Here is a 20,756-nt window from a genome sequence, read left to right as displayed (position 1 = left end):
TAGGTGGCTCAGTGGGTTAAGCCTCTGCCTTTGGCTCAGGTCATGATCTCTGGGTCCTGGTTGCCCCACATTGGGCTCTCTGCTCAGCAGGGAGCCTGCTTCCCCCTCTATCTGCCTGCCTCTCTGCTGACTTGTGATCTCTGTCTATCAAATAAGTAAATGAAATCTTTAAAAAAAAAAATCACTGAAAAAAATTTTTTTCAGGCTGAAGAAATAATCTAATCCATATTTAAGAAATCTAACCCATATTTAAAAAATTGAAATTCTCACAAAGATTTAAAAAGTTATATAAGGAAAATAGCATGAAGCCAGGCATGTAGCAACATAGCACATTAGCTCCTTCCATCTGTTTTCTCTGGCTGCTCAGAATTTCAAAGCAAAGAAAGTGTTGGGTGTTAGTCAAATCTCTTGATTCAAGAACAAATTTCTTTAATATTTTTCTTTTTTTTAATTAAAAAAAATTTTTAAGATTTTTTATTTATTTCACAGAGGAGAGAGATCACAAGTAGGCAGAGAAGCAGGCGGGGGGGGGGGGCAGGCTCCCCACCGAGCAGAGAGCCCAACTTGGGGCTTGATTCCAGTACCCTGGGATCACGACCCAAGCTGAAGGCAGAAGCTTTAACCCACTGAGACACCCAGGCGCCCCTCTTTAATATTTTTCAGTGTCAAGGCCTGCCAGAGGAAGGCATTAGAACAGCATGGTGCCAGAAGTAGTCCTGCTATAAGCTTATCAAAATTCCCTCCATCTCCAACCACAGGTAGTGTCCCACATAGCTGCCCAATCTAAAAAATAATTTATGACTAATCTAATTGAGTTACACAAAGAATGTGCCATTCCAGTAACACTGCTGATTACGGCAACAGTTCTCCTCTAACTGGACAGACAGTAGGATTTTATTTCTAAAATATATCTTAGCGCTTTCAAAGATTAAGACACACAGATTTTTACCACCCCAGCCTCCTTGCTGGTACAGGAGACAAGCAAGGTATGAGGGTCTTTATCATGCATGGACACATCAGGCCTTGCAGGTGCTAGACAGGAATCACAAATGCTTGTTCCACATCATGTCTTCTGTTACCCCGAAGCCTTTGATTTCTTGTGTCTGGCAAACCATTCATCACTTTTATCTGCCGCCATTGCCTGCAGAAAAGAGAATTGGAATATATATTTAAGCCCATAAAACAATACAGTCCACTTTGTACCTCATTGCACTTCCTGTAGTCATTAACAAAAAGTGCTCATTTGGGGCGCCTGGGTGGCTCAGGTCATGGTCTCAGGCTCCTGGGATCTAGCTCCGCTTCAGGCTCTCTGCTCAGCGGGGAGCCTCCTTCCCCCTTTCTCTCTGCCTGCCTCTCTGCCTACTTGTGATTTGTGTCTGTCAAATAAATAAATAAAATCTGTTAAAAAAAAAAAAGTGCTCATTCAGGGGGCACCTGGGTGGCTCAGTGGGTTGAGTGTCCGACTCTTGGTTTTAGCTCAGGTCATGATCTCTGGGTTACGGGATCCAGCCCCATGTCAGGCTCTGCACTGAGCATGGAGTCTGCTTAGTTCTTGCTCCCTCTCCCCCCAGCTCACGTTCTCACTCTCACAGATAAATAAATCTTAAAAAAAAAAAAAAAAAGGCATTCATTCGGCATAGAGTATTATGTTTAATTTGACAGGATGTAAGTATTGAGCAACTGTCTGCAGGTTTTTTTTTAAAAGATTTACTTTTGTGAGAGAGAGAGCGCGCACACAAGAGAGTGAGAAAGCACGAGTTGCGGGGCTGGGGCAGAGGGAGAAGCAGGCTTCCTGCTGAGCAGGGAGCCTGATGTGGGACTCGATCCCAGAACCCTGGCATCATAACCTGGGCCGAAGGCAGACACTTAGCCAACTAAGCCACCCAGGCGCCCTCAAAAGACTCTGTTAAGAAAATAAACTGGCAAGCCATAGACTGGGAAAAGTACTTGCATTTGTAGATACTTAACAAATGACTCACAACCAGAACTCCAATCAACAAGATAAATAACCAATTTTTTAAAAAAATGGATTTGAATGGGCCTTAAAAAATAAGCAGATATTTAAATGAGGGACATTCCAGGAGAATAAAATCGTGTGAGCAGTCACGTAGTGTGAAAATACATTCATAGAGATTACAGACTAGAACGGCTAAAATGTAAAATAGATCAGAGGTGTGTCTTCCAACTAGTTTGTCATGAATCTCAATGGCTCATATAAATTGTTCTGTATTGATACAGCCCAATTATATTAAAACTACTTAAAAATGCATAGGGAAAACCAACTATATAAAATCATTTTTCATTAATTAGGGAAATTTTATTTTTTTAAAGATTTTATTTATTTGACAGAGAGAGACACAGGAAGGGAACACAAGCAGGGGGATTGGGAGAGGGAGAGGCAGGCCTTCCATGGAGCAGGGAGCCTGATGCGGGGCTCGATCCCAGGACCCTGGGATCATGACCCAAGCCAAAGGCAGACATTTAACGACTGAGCTACCCAGGCACCCCTAATTAGGGAAATTTTAATAAAACTGGATTTTAAGTGACATTAAGGATATACTGGTGATTTTTAAAATTGTGCTAATATCAATATGGTACATAAGAAAATTCCTTGACTTTTACTTCTTTTAAATAATTTAAAAATGTATAAAATACTGGGGTGCCTAGGTGGCTTAGTCAGTTAAGCATCTGCGTTCACTTGCCATCCCTCCCGGCAGCATCAGCTTTCTAAAGCATAAATCCAGTCACTTCAAAAACTGTTTAATCTTCTCAGAGTCCTGGGATCGAGCCCCACATAAGGCTCCCTGCTTGGTGGGAAGTCTGCTTCTCCCTCTCCCTTTGCCCCTCCCCAGTTCATGTGCACATGCAGGCAAGCAGTCTCTCTCAAATAAATCTTAAAAAAAAAATGAAAATGTATAAAATACTTAAGTACTTAGGGTTGAAACAACAGTGTCTAAGATTTGCCTTAGAATTCCCTAGCAAAAAAGGGGTGCCTGGGTGGCTCAGATGGTTAAGTGTCGCCTTCGGCTCAGGTCATGATCCCGAGGTCTTGGGATTGAGCCCCACGTGGCTCAGCAGGGAGTCTGCTGCTCCCTCTCCCTCTGCCTCTCCCCCTGCTCATGCTTTTTCTCTCTCAAATGAATAATCAAAAAAATCTTGGGGGTGGGGTGGGGAAAGAATTCCCTAGCCAAAAAAAAAGTGGGGTAGGAAGGAATAATGAAAAATTACGACAGTGTTGATTAGTGACAGTCACACAGAGATTTGTTGTACTCTCCTGTGTATTTTTGGAATTTTTAATCACCAAATATTATAAATAAAATCTATTATAGAAAGAAATGGACAAAAGACTTGAACATATAATTCATAAAGGAAGGTGTGCAAACAGCCAATAAGCATACGCAAAGGTGCTGAACGTCAGCAGTTATCAGGGAAATACAAATTAAAAGCACAATGAGGGGCGCCTGGGCGACTCAGTGGGTTAAGCCGCTGCCTTCGGCTCAGGTCATGATCTCAGGGTCCTGGGATCGAGTCCCGCATCGGGCTCTCTGCTCGGCAGGGAGTCTGCTTCCCTCTCTCTGCCTGCCTCTCTGTCTACTTGTGATCTCTCTCTGTCAAATAAATAAATAAAATCTTAAAAAAATAAAAAATAAATAAAAAAATAAAAAAAAATAAAAGCACAATGAGAAGCCATTTTACACGTTCTAGGATAGCTAACACAAAAACCCGGAAAAACACAAATGCTGATGAGGGTATGGAACAGGTGGAACTCTCAGACACATACATGGCTGACAGGAGAGTAAAATGGGCCAATCACTTTGGGGACGCCTGGGTGGCTCAGTTGGTTAAGCGGTTGCCTTCAGCTCAGGTCATGATCCCAGTGTCCTGGGATCGAGTCCCACATCGGGCTCCTTGCTCGTCAGGGAACCTGCTTCTCCCTCTGCCTCTGCCTGCCTCTCTGTCTGCCTGTGCTCGCTCACTCTCTCTCCCTCTGTCCCTGACAAATAAATAAATAAAATCTTAAAAAAAATAATAAAAATAAATTTAAAAAAATAAAATGGGCCAATCACTTTGGACAACTGTTTGACAGTTTTTCATAAAGTAAAAGCAATTCCACTCCTAATTATTACCTAAGGGAAATGAAACATGTCTATAAGATTTACCCAAGAATGTTCATAGCAGTCTTCCTTATTGTGGATAAAATCTGGAAACAACTCAAATATCCACCATCAGAAGAATGGATAAGCAAATTGTTGTATTTATAAAACTGAGTACCACTCAGCAATAAAAAAAGAAAAAAAAAAGAACTCTGATGTGTGTAATTACATAGAAGAATCTCAAAAATGTTATGCTGGGTGACAGAAGCCAGGCACAAAAGAATACCTACTGAATGATTTCATTTATATGAAATCCAAAGACAAAAATAATGTGACAATCAGTACAATACTTGCTTCTGGGAGGCAGCAGTGAGAATTAGCTGGAAACGGGCATGGAAGAACTTTCTACAATGATGAAAATGCTCTATATTTTGAACAGTGGTGTATGAGAATATTTAGCTGTCAATACTCATCAGACAGAACACTAAATTTCTGTTCATTTATATTTCGTGTATACCTTACCTCAGTAACAACAAAAAATACTTGTTTAGAGCTTAGGGAGGAGTAGGAACTAGAAATTAGGAAGTCAGAGAATGGATGATGGTTGCAGCTCAGAGAAGTAACCAGAGCAGTAGGTAACTTCTACTCAGAGAAGAGGAAAAATGTGGAATGAGAGTAAAAGACAGCTAGAGTGGGACTGTGGGTAAATCGTTCCGGAATGAGACAGAAAGATGTGCTTGTGTCTGAGAAGCTGTCAGGGAGATATGAAAATGGCAGGATCTCCAAGACAAAAGAAGAGAACTTGAAAGAGGAGGAAGTTAGTCAGTGATATGAAAAAGCAAGGAGGAAAAAGTCTAACAAATGTGCCAACTGGAGGTTGTCTGGGATTCTATTTTCCTTTATGATAAAATTTATTAATGCTATATACTTTGTTTCCTGCTTTAATTAAATTGAATGTCTGTTATAATGTCAGCAGTTTGCCATGCTCTGTAAACCATACAACCATCCTATGAGGTACATATCTTTTTCTCAAATTTCCAGGTAAGAAAACTAAAGCCTAAGGGATCTTGGCTGGCTCAGTTGGTAAAGCATGTGATTCTTGATCTTGGGGTTGCAAGTTCAAGCTCCAAGTTGGGCACAGAGATTACTTAAGACAAAATAAAACAAAACAAAACCACCAAACCTGAAGTTCAGAGAATTTAAGTGAATTACTTAGAGTCAGTCACACAGATAGTAAGCGAAGAGTCAGTGATTCATTCCCTGAATCATCAACAGAGCATTCCTAAGTTCCTACTACGCACCAGGTATGTGCTAGAAGCTGGGGTACAATGATGGCTTTGGATGTTGATTAAAGACTGAGTCTGATGAGGATAGAAGAGTAGTTGCTGGACTTGGCAAGATGAAGTCATTGGTGATTTCAAGAGGAGCGTTCCCCTGAGTGACAGGAGCCAGTGCAGAACAGACTCAGGTGTGAAGGGGAGGTAAGAAGCAGAAACAGAGTGTAGGCAGATTTTTTAAAAAGAACTGTGGAGAAGGGATATGGGGCAAAAGACTTTTAAAAGATGGGAGGCATGAAACCTCATTTGCATGCTGACCAGAACGATTCACTAGAAAAGAAGGGACTGCCACTGTACACCGGAGATGAGAGGACCAAGAGAGCTAAAGAAGCAGGGGGGTGTATCCAGGCCTTTCCCCTCGTTGAGCAGAATCATGATGCACGGGGCAGGAGTGGTTCCCCAGGCAGCGTGAGCAAGTGCGAAGGCATGAATGCTATACCCAGTTAAGAGTCATATGGATGCTGAGGCGCCTGGCTGACTTGGTCAGTAGAGTGTGCAACTCTTAATGTTGGGGTCTTGAGTTCGAGCCCTATGCTGGGTGTAGAGATCCCTTAAAAAAACAAAATATTTTAGGGGTGCCTGGCTGGCTCAGGCGGTAGAGCATGTGACTCTTGATCTTGGAACTGTGTGTTCAAGCCCCATGTTGACTGTAGAGATTACTTATTAATAAAAAAAATTTTTTTTTAAAGATTTTATTTAGGGGCAACTGGGTGGCTCAGTGGGTTAAGCCTCTGCCTTTGGCTCAGGTCATGATCTCAGGGTCCTGGGATCAAGCCCCATGTTGGGCTCTCTGCTCAGCTTCCCCCCACCCCACTTGCCTCTCTGCCTACTTGTGATCTCTGTCAAATAAGTAAAAATCTTAAAAAAAAAAAAAAAGATTTTATTTATTTTTTTGACAGAGAGAGACACAGCGAGAGAAGAAACACAAGCAGGGGGAGTGGGAGAGGGAGAACAGGCTTCCCATCAAGCAGGGAGCCCAATGAAGGGCTTGATTCCAGGATGCTGGGATCATGATCTGAGCCGAGGCAGACGCTCAACAACTGAGCCACCCAGGTGTCCATAAAATCTTTTTTTTAAGATTTTATTTATTTATTTAACAGAGAGACACAGTGCACAAGCAGGGGGAGCATCAGGCAGAGGCAAAAGGGAGAAGCAGGCTCCCTGCTGAGCAGGGAGCACCATGCTGGGTTCGATCCAAGGACTCTGGAATCATGACTTGAGCTGAAGACAGAACGTTTAATCGACTGAGCCACTCAAATGCCCCACTTAAAAATAAAATCTTTTTTTAAAAAAAAGAGTCATACGGGTAGCAATGAAGACACATGTTCCTGGCTCAAATGTCACCCTACCGCCAAAAGGACACAGCACTGGACCCTCCTACTTCAGCCTTTCCCCCACACACTTAACACTATCCGCTGTAGGCCTATGGGGATACAAAGTCAGAAATGAGACTCACGTCATCCAACAATTTGCCTCCCTCTGGATCCATCTTAGAAAGTTCTCGAAATGCTTCATCCCCCACAAAGCAAATTTCATGTCCATCCTACACCGATAAAGAGAAAAGAAATCTGGCAAAAAGACACCTTGAAGAAACCCCTGGTGCAGCCCATCCCTTTCTTGAGTAATACTTACAGGGTCAGCCAGAATGACCACTTGTACTGTTGCTTTCCCTGGTGTATCCAGACTCACCAGGGGAGTCAGAATCTTCTGGTTCTCCCTTTTCATCAAGTCTTCTAAGTCCAGTAACTGGAGGAAAATAAAGAGGGAAAGCGAGCAAGGGGTCATGTACCACTCCCACACTATGGTCCTTGTCAGCCCTAGAGGAGTATCAGATCAATCAGAGAGAATCCAGACACCACTTGTTTGATTTTATTATCTCAGCCACTCTTGAAACAACTGGTGAACTTGATAGCAAGCCACAATTGGAACAACCTGAAGAAGGGAGGGTTGAGGTTCTTAGCTGATTCAATTGGCTAGTCCCAGAGCTTACACGAAAGATCCAGGAACAAACATTACCTCTTTCTCCGGGCAAGAAAAGGCAATTCTTCCAAAAGCTGCTGCATGATCAACTCTACCCTTGATACCCTGCAGCTCCAGCTTACACTGAAAAGAAGAAAGAAAGTGGGTCTAGTTTTTTGGAACAGGTTATGTGGTTAAAAAAAAAAAAAAAAAAATCAAACAGTACTAAAGGAATAAAGTAAAAACTATTTTTCCCTTCTACTCTCTCCCAGAGGCTTCCTGTGTGTCCTGCTAGACACATGGCATGCACAGATTTTTTTTAAAATACAGACAGTAGCATCATTTACACATTATTCTGTCCCTTGCTCTTTTTATCCAATGTTATTCCATTGGCACATAACAACTCACCCTATTCTTTCTGATAGCTGCACAGTAATTCAATCTATGGATAAACCAAAAAATATTGAACTATACCTCTAATGCACAGGACATTGAGGTTATTTCTTATCTTTTGCTATTTCAATGCTAGAACAGATAACCTTTTACACATTTCCTTGCGCACTTGAATGGTGAGTACAGCTGTGAAATAAATTCCTATGAGTAGATGTGCTGGGTCAGAGTGCAAGGACTAAATCATGTTCAGATGCTAAGTTATTAAAAGAAAAAAGATAAAATAGATTATCATTATAGTACTAGATGTTGTCTCCCTCTGTTCTGACTCAGCAATTCCATTTCTGAAAGGCTATATCCCCAAATATAAACAAAGGTAATATCTGGGTGATGAGGTTATCAGCAATTTCTATTTTCTTCTTTCTGTTTATCTCTGTAAATATTGAATCACTGTGAAAAAACTCTTGAGAATAACCTTCATGTAACCTCGTTTATAAGCCAAACTCAAAGTAACAGATTACTTCTCTCCAAGATCACTCACCTGGTTATCAGCATAGCCCAGCAAAGCCCTTTGCTTCTCTTCACTTTTTTCATAAACTTTCATTCCCAGTAGATTAGACCAGTAGTTCAAGGACCTCTTAAGATCAGACACTGCTAGAGTTACTTTTAATATAGGATCTGGAGAATAATAAAACAATAGCAATTTATAGATCAGTGCAATGGAATCGAAGAAAGACTAAATCAGGCTTGAGTATATATAAGAACTTAGTATATTTTTTTCTGAAAATTGTATTTATTTGACAGAGAAAGAGGAAGAGAAAGTGTGTGCACAAGCAGGGGCAGCAGAGGGAGAGGGAGAAGCAGGCTTCCTGTGGAGCAGGGAGTCCTATGTGGGGCCCAATCCCAAGACCCCAGGACTATGACCTGAGCAGAAGGTAGAAGCTTACCTAATTGAGTACCCAGGTGCCCCAGGAAACTTAGTTTATGAAAGAAAGGGATTTTAGGCTTAAGGATTAAGTTTAAAGAATGAAACCATGAAAATACTAAAAATAGGTCATTATTGCTACAGCTTGGAGGTGGAAAAAGTTTTTTTTAAAAAACCTGACACCAGAGATAGAAAAACCATGAAGGAAAAAATATACTAGGTTAATTGCATGAAATGGAAAATTCCTAGGCAATAACCACCAAAAAAAAAAAAGAAAGAAAGAAAAAGAAACGAAAAAAATTACAATCAAAGAATAAATGACAAAGTAGGAAACATTTTTGCAACATATATGATAAGAAGTCCTTAATATTTAAATAATCTTCAAACATTACTAGGAAAAGATGAACATCCTAGAAAAAAAATAGGTAAAAAGCACAAAGTAGTAATTCACAAACAATGAAGTGGAATGGTCAATGAACATATAAAAAAAATTCAACCTCACAAATAATCAAAGAAACTAGAATTAAAACATTTTGTTATTTCATTGGCAAATAATTTTAAAAGTTACATTGTTAACTGTAATAGGGCAGGGGGAAAAAAATCACAATCATATAATATGGCAGAGGGCAAACTAGAACGCTTCTGGGCAACAATTTGACAGAATGTACCCAAAGCCTAAAAAAATGTAAACAGCTTTTCAAAGAGCAATCCTATTATCACCAATTAAAGAAGTAATTGCAAATGTATGAAGGCCTTTCAGGACAAAGACATCTTTACAGTGCTGCTCATCAATGAAACACAGGGACAACACAAATATCCAACATTTAGACAACGGTTTAATCTTCCCCCCATGTAATAACGGTAATAATAATGGAATCGTTACAATGGAACATATGACATATAGTTAGATTTTTTTGGATAAACGACTGGAAAAATACACTCTAAAATGTTAACAGTGATTATCTGGCTATGTGGGTACTGTTTTCTTCTTTCTTCTTCTTGGCTTATCTGTCTAGGGAAAAAAATCTATTTTTTGCAAAACGGATAAAAGTTATACTAAAACATTTAACATCATTGGAAGTTTTTATATTGTAAGGTGACCTTCTGAAGAACTGCTCTATGATAAATTCGATATATTCTTCTTTGGTTTTCACTGCCTCAGTCCCATTTGCTAGAACAGCAATACCATGACAAAGGCGAAGTGTTTCTCATAGATGCCTCTGCCTGCCAGACTGTTCCTTTTTCCTGTTCACTGAGAAATCAACAAATTCCAGCCAGCTAAGTCCCTGAAGGATGAAGGACAGGAATGGTAGCAAGTGGGCGAGACTACCCAGGACCCAGTGAGTAAAAGGAAGGCTGGAAAAGCTAGACTGATAGATCTGACCCAATTACCAAATGGAAATTAATGCCACAAAGGTTCTATCATTCCAAAGGACAAAAACATCTTGGGATTGTGGGGCTCTCTATTTTTTAGGTATCTTTTTTTTTTTTTATTAAAGATTTTATTTATTTATTTGACAGAGAAATCACAAGTAGGCAGAGAGGCAGGCAGAGAGAGAGGAGGAAGCAGGCTCCCTGCTGAGCAGAAAGCCCGATGCGGGGCTCGAACCCAGGACCCTGAGATCATGACCTGAGCCAAAGGCAGCGGCTTAACCCACTGAGCCACCCAGGCGCCCCCTTTTAGGTATCTTTTAAAATTTATTTTTATTTTTATTTTTTTTTAAGATTCTATTTATTTATGGGCGCCTAGGTGGCTCAGTGGGTTAAGCCGCTGCCTTTGGCTCAGGTCATGATCTCAGGGTCCTGGGTTCGAGCCCCGCATCGGGCTTTCTGCTCAGCAGGGAGCCTGCTTCCTCCTCTCTCTCTGCCTGCCTCTCTGCCTACTTGTGATTTCTCTCTGTCAAATAAATAAATAAAATCTTAAAAAAAAAAAAATTTTATTTATTTATTTGACAGAGAGAGAGATCATAAGTGGGCGCCAGAGAGGATGCGGAGAAAGGGGAGCCCTCCTACACTGTTGGTGGGAATGCAAGCTGGTGCAACCACTCTGGAAAACAGCATGGAGGTTCCTCAAAAAGTTGAAAATAGAGCTACCCTACGACCCAGCAATTGCACTACTGGGTATTTACCCTAAAGATACAAATGTAGTGATCCGAAGGGGCACATGCACCTGAATGTTTATAGCGGCAAAGTCCACAATAGCCAAACTATGGAAAGAACCTAGATGTCCATCAACAGATGAATGGATAAAGAAGATGTGGTATACATATAAAATGGAATACTATGCAGCCTTCAAAAGAAATGAAATCTTGCCATTTGCAATGACATGGATGGAACTAGAGGGTATTATGCTTAGCAAAATAAGTCAATCCGGGAAAGACAGCTATCTATGATCTCCCTCATATGAAGAAGAGGAGATGCAACTTTGTGGGGGGGCTTGGGGGTAGGAAAAGAATAAATGAAACAAGATGGAATTGGGAAGGAGACAAACCATAAAAGACTCTTAATCTCACAAAACAAATAGGGTTGCCGGTGGGGGAAGAGGGGTAGGGAGAGGGTGGTTTGTTATGGACATTGGGGAGGGTATGTGTATGGTGAGTGCTGTGAAGTGTGTAAACCTGGTGATTCACAGACCTGTACCCCTGGGGCTAATAATACATTATATGTTAATAAAAAAATTAAAAAATCTTTCACTGTCCGCAAAATAAATAATAGACTCTTTCGCAAGGCTTATAAAATGTGACCATCTGCCAGTAAGTCCTACAGCACCCATCTAACCTCCCACACTGGAATAGATCGTTATTTCCTTTGCTGAGCTCCAGATGAAAAGCACGTAGCATTGCACACACAATCAGACTCAGTACGAGGGGCATTTGGGCACTGAGGCAGACCAGTGGAAGGAAGAGAATATATGCGCCCCATCTCAGGTCCACTTAAGGAAGTGTGCCCACGCACTGAAATGGCAGGCAGAACCGCCTTTGCTATTCACTGGTGTCCTTCTCTGCTATTGTTTTTCTTTTGGCAGAGCAGAAGGTGCAGGGATTACACCTGGGATGAGGATGGTTCTGCAGTAAATGAAACATGTTGTGCAAAGTTTCTTTCCACATGGCAGTCAGCGTGCTGGGCCCCTCACTTCCCTTCCACCCTCACTCACCTAACGCCAGCACTATGGCTTGTGAAACTGACCTCAGCGGGAGAGAAGACCAACCGGTCTAAGGATAAAACCTATCGGCCTTAGCAATGATTTATTCAGAGCAGGATTGTGAATCAAATCTGACCAGGAAGTCTGCAGGAAACTTCCAGAAGAGTTTTGCTCTGCTCTTAATAAAAGCAACAGGAAGTCAGTCTCTCAGGCCATATGAGAATGTGGAAGCAGGTAGCCCCAGTTGCTACTGGCAGCCACCCAACAACCACAAGAGAACCGGCTCTAGAAGTAGACCCCTACAGACAAGAGGATGGAGAGACAGAGAAAAGTTGGATTCTTGATGCCATTGTTGAGCTGCTGAATCAGTTAACCTATAGAATACCTGCTCTGTCAGCTATTTTCTTATTGTCCATGCTAGTTTGAGATCGGTTTTCTGTTACAGCTGAAACAGATATACTCCCAACAGAACAGAATCAGAACCAGTTAGATCCCCTAGGATTATGCACTAAAGTTCTAATATGAAAATATGATCTCTCGGGATGCCTGGGTGGTTCAGCTGTTTAAGTGTCGGATTTTTAAAATTCCATCTTAGGTCATGATCTCAGGGCAGTTAAGATCGAACCCCACATAGGGCTTGACACTGGGTGTGGAGCCTGCTTAAGATTCTCCCTCTCCAGGGATGTCTGGGTGGCACAGTTGGTTAAGCCTCTGCCTTCAGCTCGGGTCGTGATCCCAGGGTCCTGGGATCGAGTCCTGCACTGGGCTCCTTGTCTGGCAGGGAGCCTGCTTCTCCCCCTACTGTTCTCCCCCTGCGTGCTCTCTCTCACTCACTAAGAAGAAAAAAAAAAAAGATTCCTCAAAGAATAAGAAACATTGGCTTAGGAGAGATATCATGTCAATATAAAAACTCCACAGGAGAAAGAGATCTGGTTCCTCTCTCCTTTCATCAAAGATGGCGTTACACAGAGGGCTTTTATTAGTCCCAGTATAATTACCTGACTGAGGTGGGTTGTGATTCTGCAAATAGAACTTATATCCTCCTGGGGCCTTGATTTCAAAAACACCTTCCGTAACTTCATTGAGTGGCCACTCCAGCTTCCTGGCATTGCTGACAGCCTGGCTAGAAGCAAGGGTGATACCCTATGACAAAAAACAATATTACAGATCTTTTCTAGAGCAAGATAATGAGGCAAAACCATCATGTCACCTAAGATTTAATTGGCATTCAAAATTTTCTTCTAGTGATTTTAAAAAAGATTTTATTTATTTGAGAGACAGAGAGCAAGCACAAGCAAGGGGAGCAGCAGAGGGAAAGGAAGAAGCAGGCTCCTTAACCTGGGGCTCCATCCTGGGACCCTGGGTCATGACCTGAGGCAAAGGTAGACGCTTAACTGACTGAGCCACCCAGGCGCCCTGAGAAGTTTGACCATTTTAATACCAAAGATACTTTTTTTTTTTTAAAAGATTTTATTTATTTATGGGGCGCCTGGGTGGCTCAGTGGGTTAAGCCGCTGCCTTCGGCTCAGGTCATGATCCCAAGTCCTGGGTTCGAGCCCCGCATCGGGCTTTCTGCTCAGCGGGGAGCCTGCTTCCTCCTCTCTCTCTGCCTGCCTCTCTGCCTACTTGTGATTTCTCTCTGTCAAATAAATAAATAAAAATCTTTAAAATAAAAAAAAATAATAAAAGATTTTATTTATTTATTTGACAGAGAGAAATCACAAGTAGGCAGAGAGGCAGGCAGAGAGAGAGGAGGAAGCAGGCTCCCCGCTGAGCAGAAAGCCCGATGCGGGGCTCGAACCCAGGACTTGGGATCATGACCTGAGCCGAAGGCAGCGGCTTAACCCACTGAGCCACCCAGGCGCCCCAAAAGATACTTTCTTTTAATTTTGAAGATCTAGTCAGAGAAATCTTGATTTTACCTTAGCCTGCCAGCTACCTACTTGAGATGTTTTATTTTTATTTTTGCTATTTATTTGTTTATTTATGTTTAAAAGATTTTTATTTAATTATTTGACCGAGATCACAAATAGGCAGAGAGGCAGGCAGAGAGAGAGGAAGAGAAGCAGGCCTCCTGCTGAGCAGAGAGCCCAATGTGGGGCTCAATCCCAGAACCCTGGGATCATGACCTGAGCCGAAAGCAGAGGCTTTAACCCACTGAGCCATCCAGGCGCCCCTATTCTTGCTTTTTAAACAAAAAAATTTGGGTGCCTGGGTGGTTCAGTCGGTTAAGTGTCTGCCTTCAGCTCAGGTCATGATCCCAGGGTCCTGAATTCGAGTCCCATGTCGGGTCCTCTGCTCTTCAGGGAGTCAGCTTCTCCCTCTGCCCCTCCCCTCACTTGTTCTCTCAAGCTCTCTTTCAAATAAATAAATAAAATCTTAAAAAAATTAAAAAATTTAAACCAACTATCTGGGTATTACTTAAAATTTAATCACAATACCTAAAAATGTACACTATGCCTTCTGATAAGACCAGCTGCAGTTCTAACTGGGATTATCATAACAGCCTCTCTTTCCCTGAGTTGACAATCCATCACCCACTCTGTAGCCAAAGTAAATTTTCTGATGCATACTCTACTCTCAAGACAGCAACCCTATGTTGTATTTCCCCTGCTTAAAACCCTTGATAGCTCATAGTTTCACTCAGGGATGGCTTCTAATGGCCTGAAAGGCCCAACACAACCTGATCCCATCATTTCTGACCCCATCTCCTCCCACTTTCCCCTTGTTCTGTCTATTACAGCCAACCTGGCCTCCTTGCATTTTTTGGGAACACGCCAGGTACTGTCTGAGGGCTTTTGAATAGCCTATTCTATCTGGATTGCTCTCCCCTGCAATACCCACGTGGCTAACTAACTCTCTTCTCTCACATGAGCTTTTCCACAAATGTCCCCTCCTCCCTGATACCCACCCTCAACACCCTCCTTAAAATTAAAACCAGTCATCTGTCCCATACTCCCCATCTCCCTTCCTCTGCTGTTCTTTTCCAATAACAACGATCACCTTTAAAACAACATAGTATGATTTATTTATTCTATTTATTATATATTGTCTGTCAGGCCCTGATTCCCTCCCCTGCCAGACATAGATTTTTGCCCATTTTGTTCACTGGTTATCCAAACTTCCTGGAACCGTGCCTGGTACATAGCAGGCACTCAATAAATACTTGCTGTATGAATAAATACCACCATAAATAATTTAATACAGTTCATTTCACACAGTTGTTAACATACATGTAAACTAAATTCCTAGGTGTGAAATTGCAAGGACCAAGGTCAAATGCATTATTTTGATACCGCCAAACTGAAGTTGTAGTAATATATGCTCTTATAAAAGTAATGTATGAGAGTGGCAGTTGACTAACACCCTTTTTAACACGGTGTGCTATCACACTTCTTGATTTTTGTCAATCTGATCGGTGACAAATGGCACCTTGGCAGTTGAACATCTTTTTCAATGTCTGAGAGACATTTCTGATTCATTTTCTATGGCTGTCTGTTCAGTTTTTGCCCCTTAAAAAAAATTAAGTTGTTGATAATTTGTTTTTAAAGATTTATTTGAGAGAGAGAGAGAGAGACAGACATAGAGGGAGGAAGGACAGAGGAAGAGGGAGAGAATCTCAAGCAGACTCCCAGCTGAGCAGAGAGCTGGAAGCAGGGCTCAATCTCATGACCCCGAGATCAGGAGCTGAAATCAGGAGTTGGACACTAATCAAGTAGGCCACCTAGGTGCCCTTGGATCCTCTTCTTTTTTTTTTTTTTTTAAGATTTTATTTATTTATTTGACAGAGAGAAATCACAAGTAGGCAGAGAGGCAGGCAGAGAGAGAGGAGGAAGGAGGCTCCCTGCCGAGCACAAAGCCCGATGCGGGGCTTGAACCCAGGACCTGGGATCATGACCTGAGCCGAAGGCAGTGGCTTAACCCACTGAGCCACCCAGGCGCCCCAGGATCCTCTTCTTTTTAATGTATGGGAATTCTTTACATAAATGGGAGTTCTATGTAACCTGTTTTTCTTTTTGTTCCATGAACTGAGGAGCCCAGAGTTTCCTTTTATTAGGGATATTTTATTAACAGAGTCTCCTAGGAAGACCCACAGTGGAGCAGCCCTGCTGCTCTCCACCTACATGACCTCTAACCCCTGCAGCACCATCAGTCAACATCTGACTTGAGCTGGTGACAGTATGATGGTGCCAAGATGCTTTTGCTCTTCCTTCCTCTCCCTGATTTAGATTTGGAGAGTAAGGAAAAGATAAGAAGAAACATGAAAACATTTTCATTTACACTCAATCACTAAATCCTATTAACTCTACCTCCTAAACATCTCTCAAATCCACCCAGGTCTCTCCATCTCCCACTACTGCATGAGTTAAGGGGCTTTGAGTCCCTTGCTGTACTACCCTCTGAGCTAGTTTCCTCGCTTCCAGTTTTGCTTTCCTCGAACCCAAAACCCATGTTCCAGCCAGGTGAATTCTTGCCCACCACGTATACTGTGTCGTTCCCCTACTTCAAAAATGGCTTCACTCTGTTTTTAGAATAAAGTGTAAACACCCTAGTCTGATGGCCCCAGTTATTTCTCCAGCCTCATCTTTGCCCACATACATCCACGTATGCTTTTTCCAATCTTGGCACTAATCGCACTCGTCAGTCTCTTTCCTTGTTTCCCCCACCTGACAGGAAGCCCCTTAGGCCAGGGAACATGCTTCACTCTGCTGTAACCCAGGACCTAACCAGGTAAGTCACAATAAACATAAATATAGTAAATATATATATACTTATATATAACTATATATAAGTATAGTAAATATAAATATAAATATAAATAATATAGTAAGTCGCAATAAATATCTGTAAAATGAATAAATTAGGGCTACCTGGGTGCCTCAGTCAGTTAAGCATCTGGCTCTTGATTTCAGCTCAGGTCATGATGTCACAGTCGTGAGATCAAGCCCCTCATTAGGCTCTGAGCTGGGCGTGGAGCCTGCTTAAGACTCTCTCTCTCCGGGTGCCTGGGTGACTCAGTGGGTTAAAGCCTCTGCCTTTGGCTCAGATCATGATCTCACGGTCCTGGGATTAAGCCCCACATCTGGCTCTCTGCTCAAGGGGGAGCCTGCTTCCCCATCTCTCTCTGCCTGCCTCTCTGCCTGTGATATCTCTGTCAAATAAATAAATAAAATCTTAAAAAAAAAAAAAACTCTCTCTCCCTAATGAAAATAAATAAATGAGTAAAGACATGAAGAATGAGAAAAAGAAAAACAGACACTAATAATGTTAAATCTGAGCTATCCCTTTCATTTACAAAACACTTTTATAGATATTTGAGTCACAAAAATTCCATTTAAATGTCATTATTATTTTAACATGAGTTAAGAGTGATAGCAGAATCAATTGACCAAAATAACATCTAGCATGAGATAGATTTGCTCGGTAGATCCTGAGAGAAAACTGGTTACTTCTATCTCACTGTGTACTTGGACCCGGTGGCATTCTATGTAGCACATAGTAGCTGCTCAATAAGAGGCAGACCCTGTAACTATTAGATGCACAGTGACTTGAACTCTCGCATGAATGAAGCAATGAATGCAGTATATGCAATGTTTCTCTCTCTTTCTCCTGAAGAGCTTCTCCTGTTTTTCTCTGACTAGCACTGCCATAATAGCAGAGCCCGATCCTAATGGTTCATTAGAGAGAAAATACTTCTCTGTTTGATGATCAGGACCTGCTTAAGCAGACCAATGACTCCGGTCCTTCTATCTCTCAAGGTTCAGTCATTCCCCTAAAGGAGTCCTGTCTCTGTCAAAGCTGTTTCTAAGTCTTGAGTCTGCCTCCTACTGAACACTGGAAGAACACATTTCCTCCCAAAGCAGCTCTGAGACAGGTGCACAAGCACTAATCTGCACTCAAAAGCCATCAACTGAGCAGTCATCATACTTAAAGTTGTATCAGGGACCTCAATAAAAGGCACAGCCAAAATCTGCTCAAACAAAATGCCATTTACCATGAAGTCATTGCCAAGCTTGTAGTGTCCAATGCCATAATTGTAGGTCAGTTCTGCGACAAAATGATCATCCTCAGGTCCAAATCCCACCATTGTCTTACTCCATTTCCCATCATAAGGCCTAGGAAGATGAAAGTAAATGAATCCAGTGAATACAGACAAAATCTGCATCAGGCCTCCCCTCAGGAACTCAGGACAGAACAGTAGGCAGTCCCCTCTGGTCCTCTAAGTACCTGTAAGGATGCAATGACCTCTCAGCTGTTTCTAAATGCAGCTATGGACAGTGCTCATGGGCCCCATCACCAGAGGCTCCAAAGATCACCTGTCTGGCACTTACTTGAGGGAAAGATTTGTTTACCTTTTCTTTAAAGCAGGGGACATACTCCTATAAAGATACTTCTCCAACCGGACCTTTATATTTTTGCATATCTCTCAACAAGCATGCAATTCTCATTAGTCCTTGGAATTTTCCAGTTTGCTATGGCTACTAAGCTAAGACACTCAATAAGACATTGCTTCATTTAGGGCCACTGGGTGGCTCAGTCAGTTAAGCATCTGCCTTCGGCTCAGGTCATGATCCCAGGGTCCTGGGATCGAGGCCCATGCTGGGCTCCCTGCTCAGGGGAAGTCTGCTTCTCCCTGTCCCTGCTGCTCCCCTTGCTTGTACTCTCTCTCTCCCTCTGTCAAATAAATAAATAAAATCTTAAAAAAAAAATACAATGATTCATTTAGAGGATACACTTACTTGTGTTTTTTAGAGCTGCCACCTTAATTTATTGATTCCTGAATGTATTCTACTACCTTATACTCACTTCAAACAACTTTCTTCTGTTCTCCAAGGGTATTCAGAGCCTAAAGGAGATTTTAAGAAACAAGGTGTCATACCCATTACAGGTAGCTTTGCAGCCCTCTTCAAATTCCTCATGCCGCAGAATCTGATAAGGAAATTAGAATACCAAGTCAGGCAAACAAGATTGTGAAATCTACCTAGATTTGGAAGCAGCGCTGTGAAGTTAAAACCATCACCACGACCCAGAAAACCAAAGGATGGCCCCCAGCATTACAGAATTCGGATTTGGAATCCTGGCTGTCACTCAATAGTTGTCTGAGATTGAGAACGTTGCCTGAGAATGTTGCTTAGGGCCTGAGTCTCCCCATGTGTTGTGAGAATAGATAACTTATTACACCATTGGACATAGAAGAACCCCACACACAGCCTCTCAATGTCTTAAGTTTCTATTCTCCTTTTTGATTCCCACAGCTATGGCTCCAGTTCAACTTCCTATCAGTTATCTCCTAGACTATTAAAAATCATCTTTACTGATCTTTCCTTAATACCACCAAAAAATTACGTCCCTCATGCACAGCTTTGATCACAACATTACCTTGTTCTAAAATGTAAGAGAGCTCTCTACTTACTGTGCCATAAAATCCAAATACCTCAGTATTCAAGATACTATCAGAAGTAGTCCCAACCTATTTGTCCTGATATCCCATCTCAACTTCAACTAAGAAATCTAAGCTGAAGGCACAGAAAACTAGTGTTGTTTCCCAAACATACCTTATCTTTGCATGGGTTCTTTCAGTTTTTCCAGTATACTCCTCCCTCTAATCTTTGTAGAAATCCTTGCCTATTTTTATAGATCAACTCAAATGCAAGATGTCCATGAATTATTTCCTGATGACCCAAGCTGAAGTTAAATCTTTCCTGTAGTAATTTTTAATAATACTAGTAGCTACTACTTATATAATACATATGATGTATCAGATATTCAGTGTTTAATCTTCACAACAACCCTTTAATCAATAAGGAAACATATTAAGGGGGAGAATTTTGTGGTTTTTCATCACTTATGAAGTTTTCACTTCCATTACTGTTAGCTATGTACAAACCAAACTGTCATCTCCACCCCTATCCTAAGCCAGAAGCTTTAGTTGAAGACAGACACTAAGGTCATTTTCATCTTTGCCACCAAAGCTGTCACCAACACAGGACCATGAAGCACAGACGATAGGTTTTAAGTGACTGATGAATTCAGGTAACTCCCTTGCCTTCTACATCTTCTGCACTCTCTAAATTGCACTCTTGCACCTCTAAAGCCCTGGCTTATCGGGAGCTCCCCAATAGCTTCCACCTCCATTTGCCACCCAGGTGATCCCTGCAGAATCACAGCTGATCAGGGCTGGAGGGGCCGCTTCCGGGTGTCGGAGACAATGGGTTCTGACTTCACACTTAGATCTGGACTGTTGAGAGGAGGGCCGAAGCATTCACCCGGAGACCGAACACCCGTAAGAGACCATTCAAAGCAGGCCTGAGAAAAGCAGAGCTCTAAACAGGCAGATGATCTTAGCCGAAAGGCTCCAAACCGGAAGCGATTGGGTTATTGTTCATTGGGAGAGTATTATATTACTTTCTGTTTACTGTCTTTCCCACTAGACTGGAAAGTCCACGAAGGCAGAGCCTCAATATTTGTGAATGAACTCAAATGAAACAAACGTGTGTGGGGACACAGTCGGCGACTAATAAAGACCCCTTCCAAGATCACCAACCCAACCAGCAACATACAACGCTTCCTGAAGCTGAAAACCCAACAGGGCTAATGGGGAGACCAGGGCTAAGGTCGGACACCTGGGCGCCAGCGGAGATTCAAGACACACCCAATTGTCCCTTTCTTGGGCCAGTGGAGCGCAGCGGCCCCGGCCACCCACCCTCGTGCCCCAGCCCCTCTCGGCCCCGTCTGCACCTTCATCCCCAGGACATCGCGAAAGAAACGCGCGGTCTGGAAGCGGTTTCCCACTTTGAAGACGAAGTGCAAAGCTCGACGAGTAGCCATAGCCACAAGCGCCACACATCCGGCAGAACTAGAAGCCTGCCAGCACGCAGATGCGCAGACGGGTCGTGACGTCACTGGCC

At 42.2% G+C, this 20,756-nt stretch overlaps 1 protein-coding gene across 3 annotated transcripts; it reads right to left on the bottom strand.

Moving 5' to 3' along the window:
- Window positions 1-872: 872 nt before the first annotated feature.
- GLOD4 (glyoxalase domain containing 4) lies at window positions 873-20,743 on the bottom strand. 3 transcript variants are annotated; one of them, XM_047706065.1, is made up of 9 exons: window positions 20,587-20,743; window positions 18,728-18,777; window positions 17,843-17,963; window positions 12,846-12,990; window positions 8,322-8,458; window positions 7,448-7,534; window positions 7,064-7,177; window positions 6,888-6,974; window positions 873-1,141 (listed from the first exon to the last, which is right to left on the bottom strand). In XM_047706065.1, the coding sequence occupies exons 1-9, from the start codon at window positions 20,674-20,676 to the stop codon at window positions 1,076-1,078; spliced, it is 897 nt and encodes a 298-aa protein (XP_047562021.1). In that variant the 5' UTR covers window positions 20,677-20,743; the 3' UTR covers window positions 873-1,075. The 3 variants fall into 3 exon arrangements, with proteins under 3 accessions (XP_047562021.1, XP_047562023.1, XP_047562022.1); XM_047706067.1 differs by having other exon boundaries at window positions 18,655-18,829; window positions 20,472-20,736; XM_047706066.1 differs by lacking the exon at window positions 18,728-18,777 and having other exon boundaries at window positions 20,587-20,715.
- Between the last annotated feature and the right edge of the window lie 13 nt (window positions 20,744-20,756).

This window comes from Lutra lutra, chromosome 16 (assembly GCF_902655055.1).
Source record: "Lutra lutra chromosome 16, mLutLut1.2, whole genome shotgun sequence".
Classification (NCBI taxonomy): domain Eukaryota; kingdom Metazoa; phylum Chordata; class Mammalia; order Carnivora; family Mustelidae; genus Lutra; species Lutra lutra.
Note: the sequence above shows the minus strand (reverse complement) of the source record. Positions and strands in the feature narration are given on the sequence as shown.

Bases quoted from the DNA above. Each gene is read 5' to 3' on its own strand.
- GLOD4 (XM_047706067.1), bottom strand. From the start codon at position 20,676: ATGGCTACTCGTCGAGCTTTGCACTTCGTCTTCAAAGTGGGAAACCGC. The intron at 12,991-17,842 runs GTAAATGGCATT...TTTTTGTCATAG, and splicing joins AGCTTGGCAATGACTTCATG to GGTATCACCCTTGCTTCTAG. The intron at 8,459-12,845 runs GTAATTATACTG...ATTATTCTCCAG, and splicing joins TCACAACCCACCTCAGTCAG to ATCCTATATTAAAAGTAACT.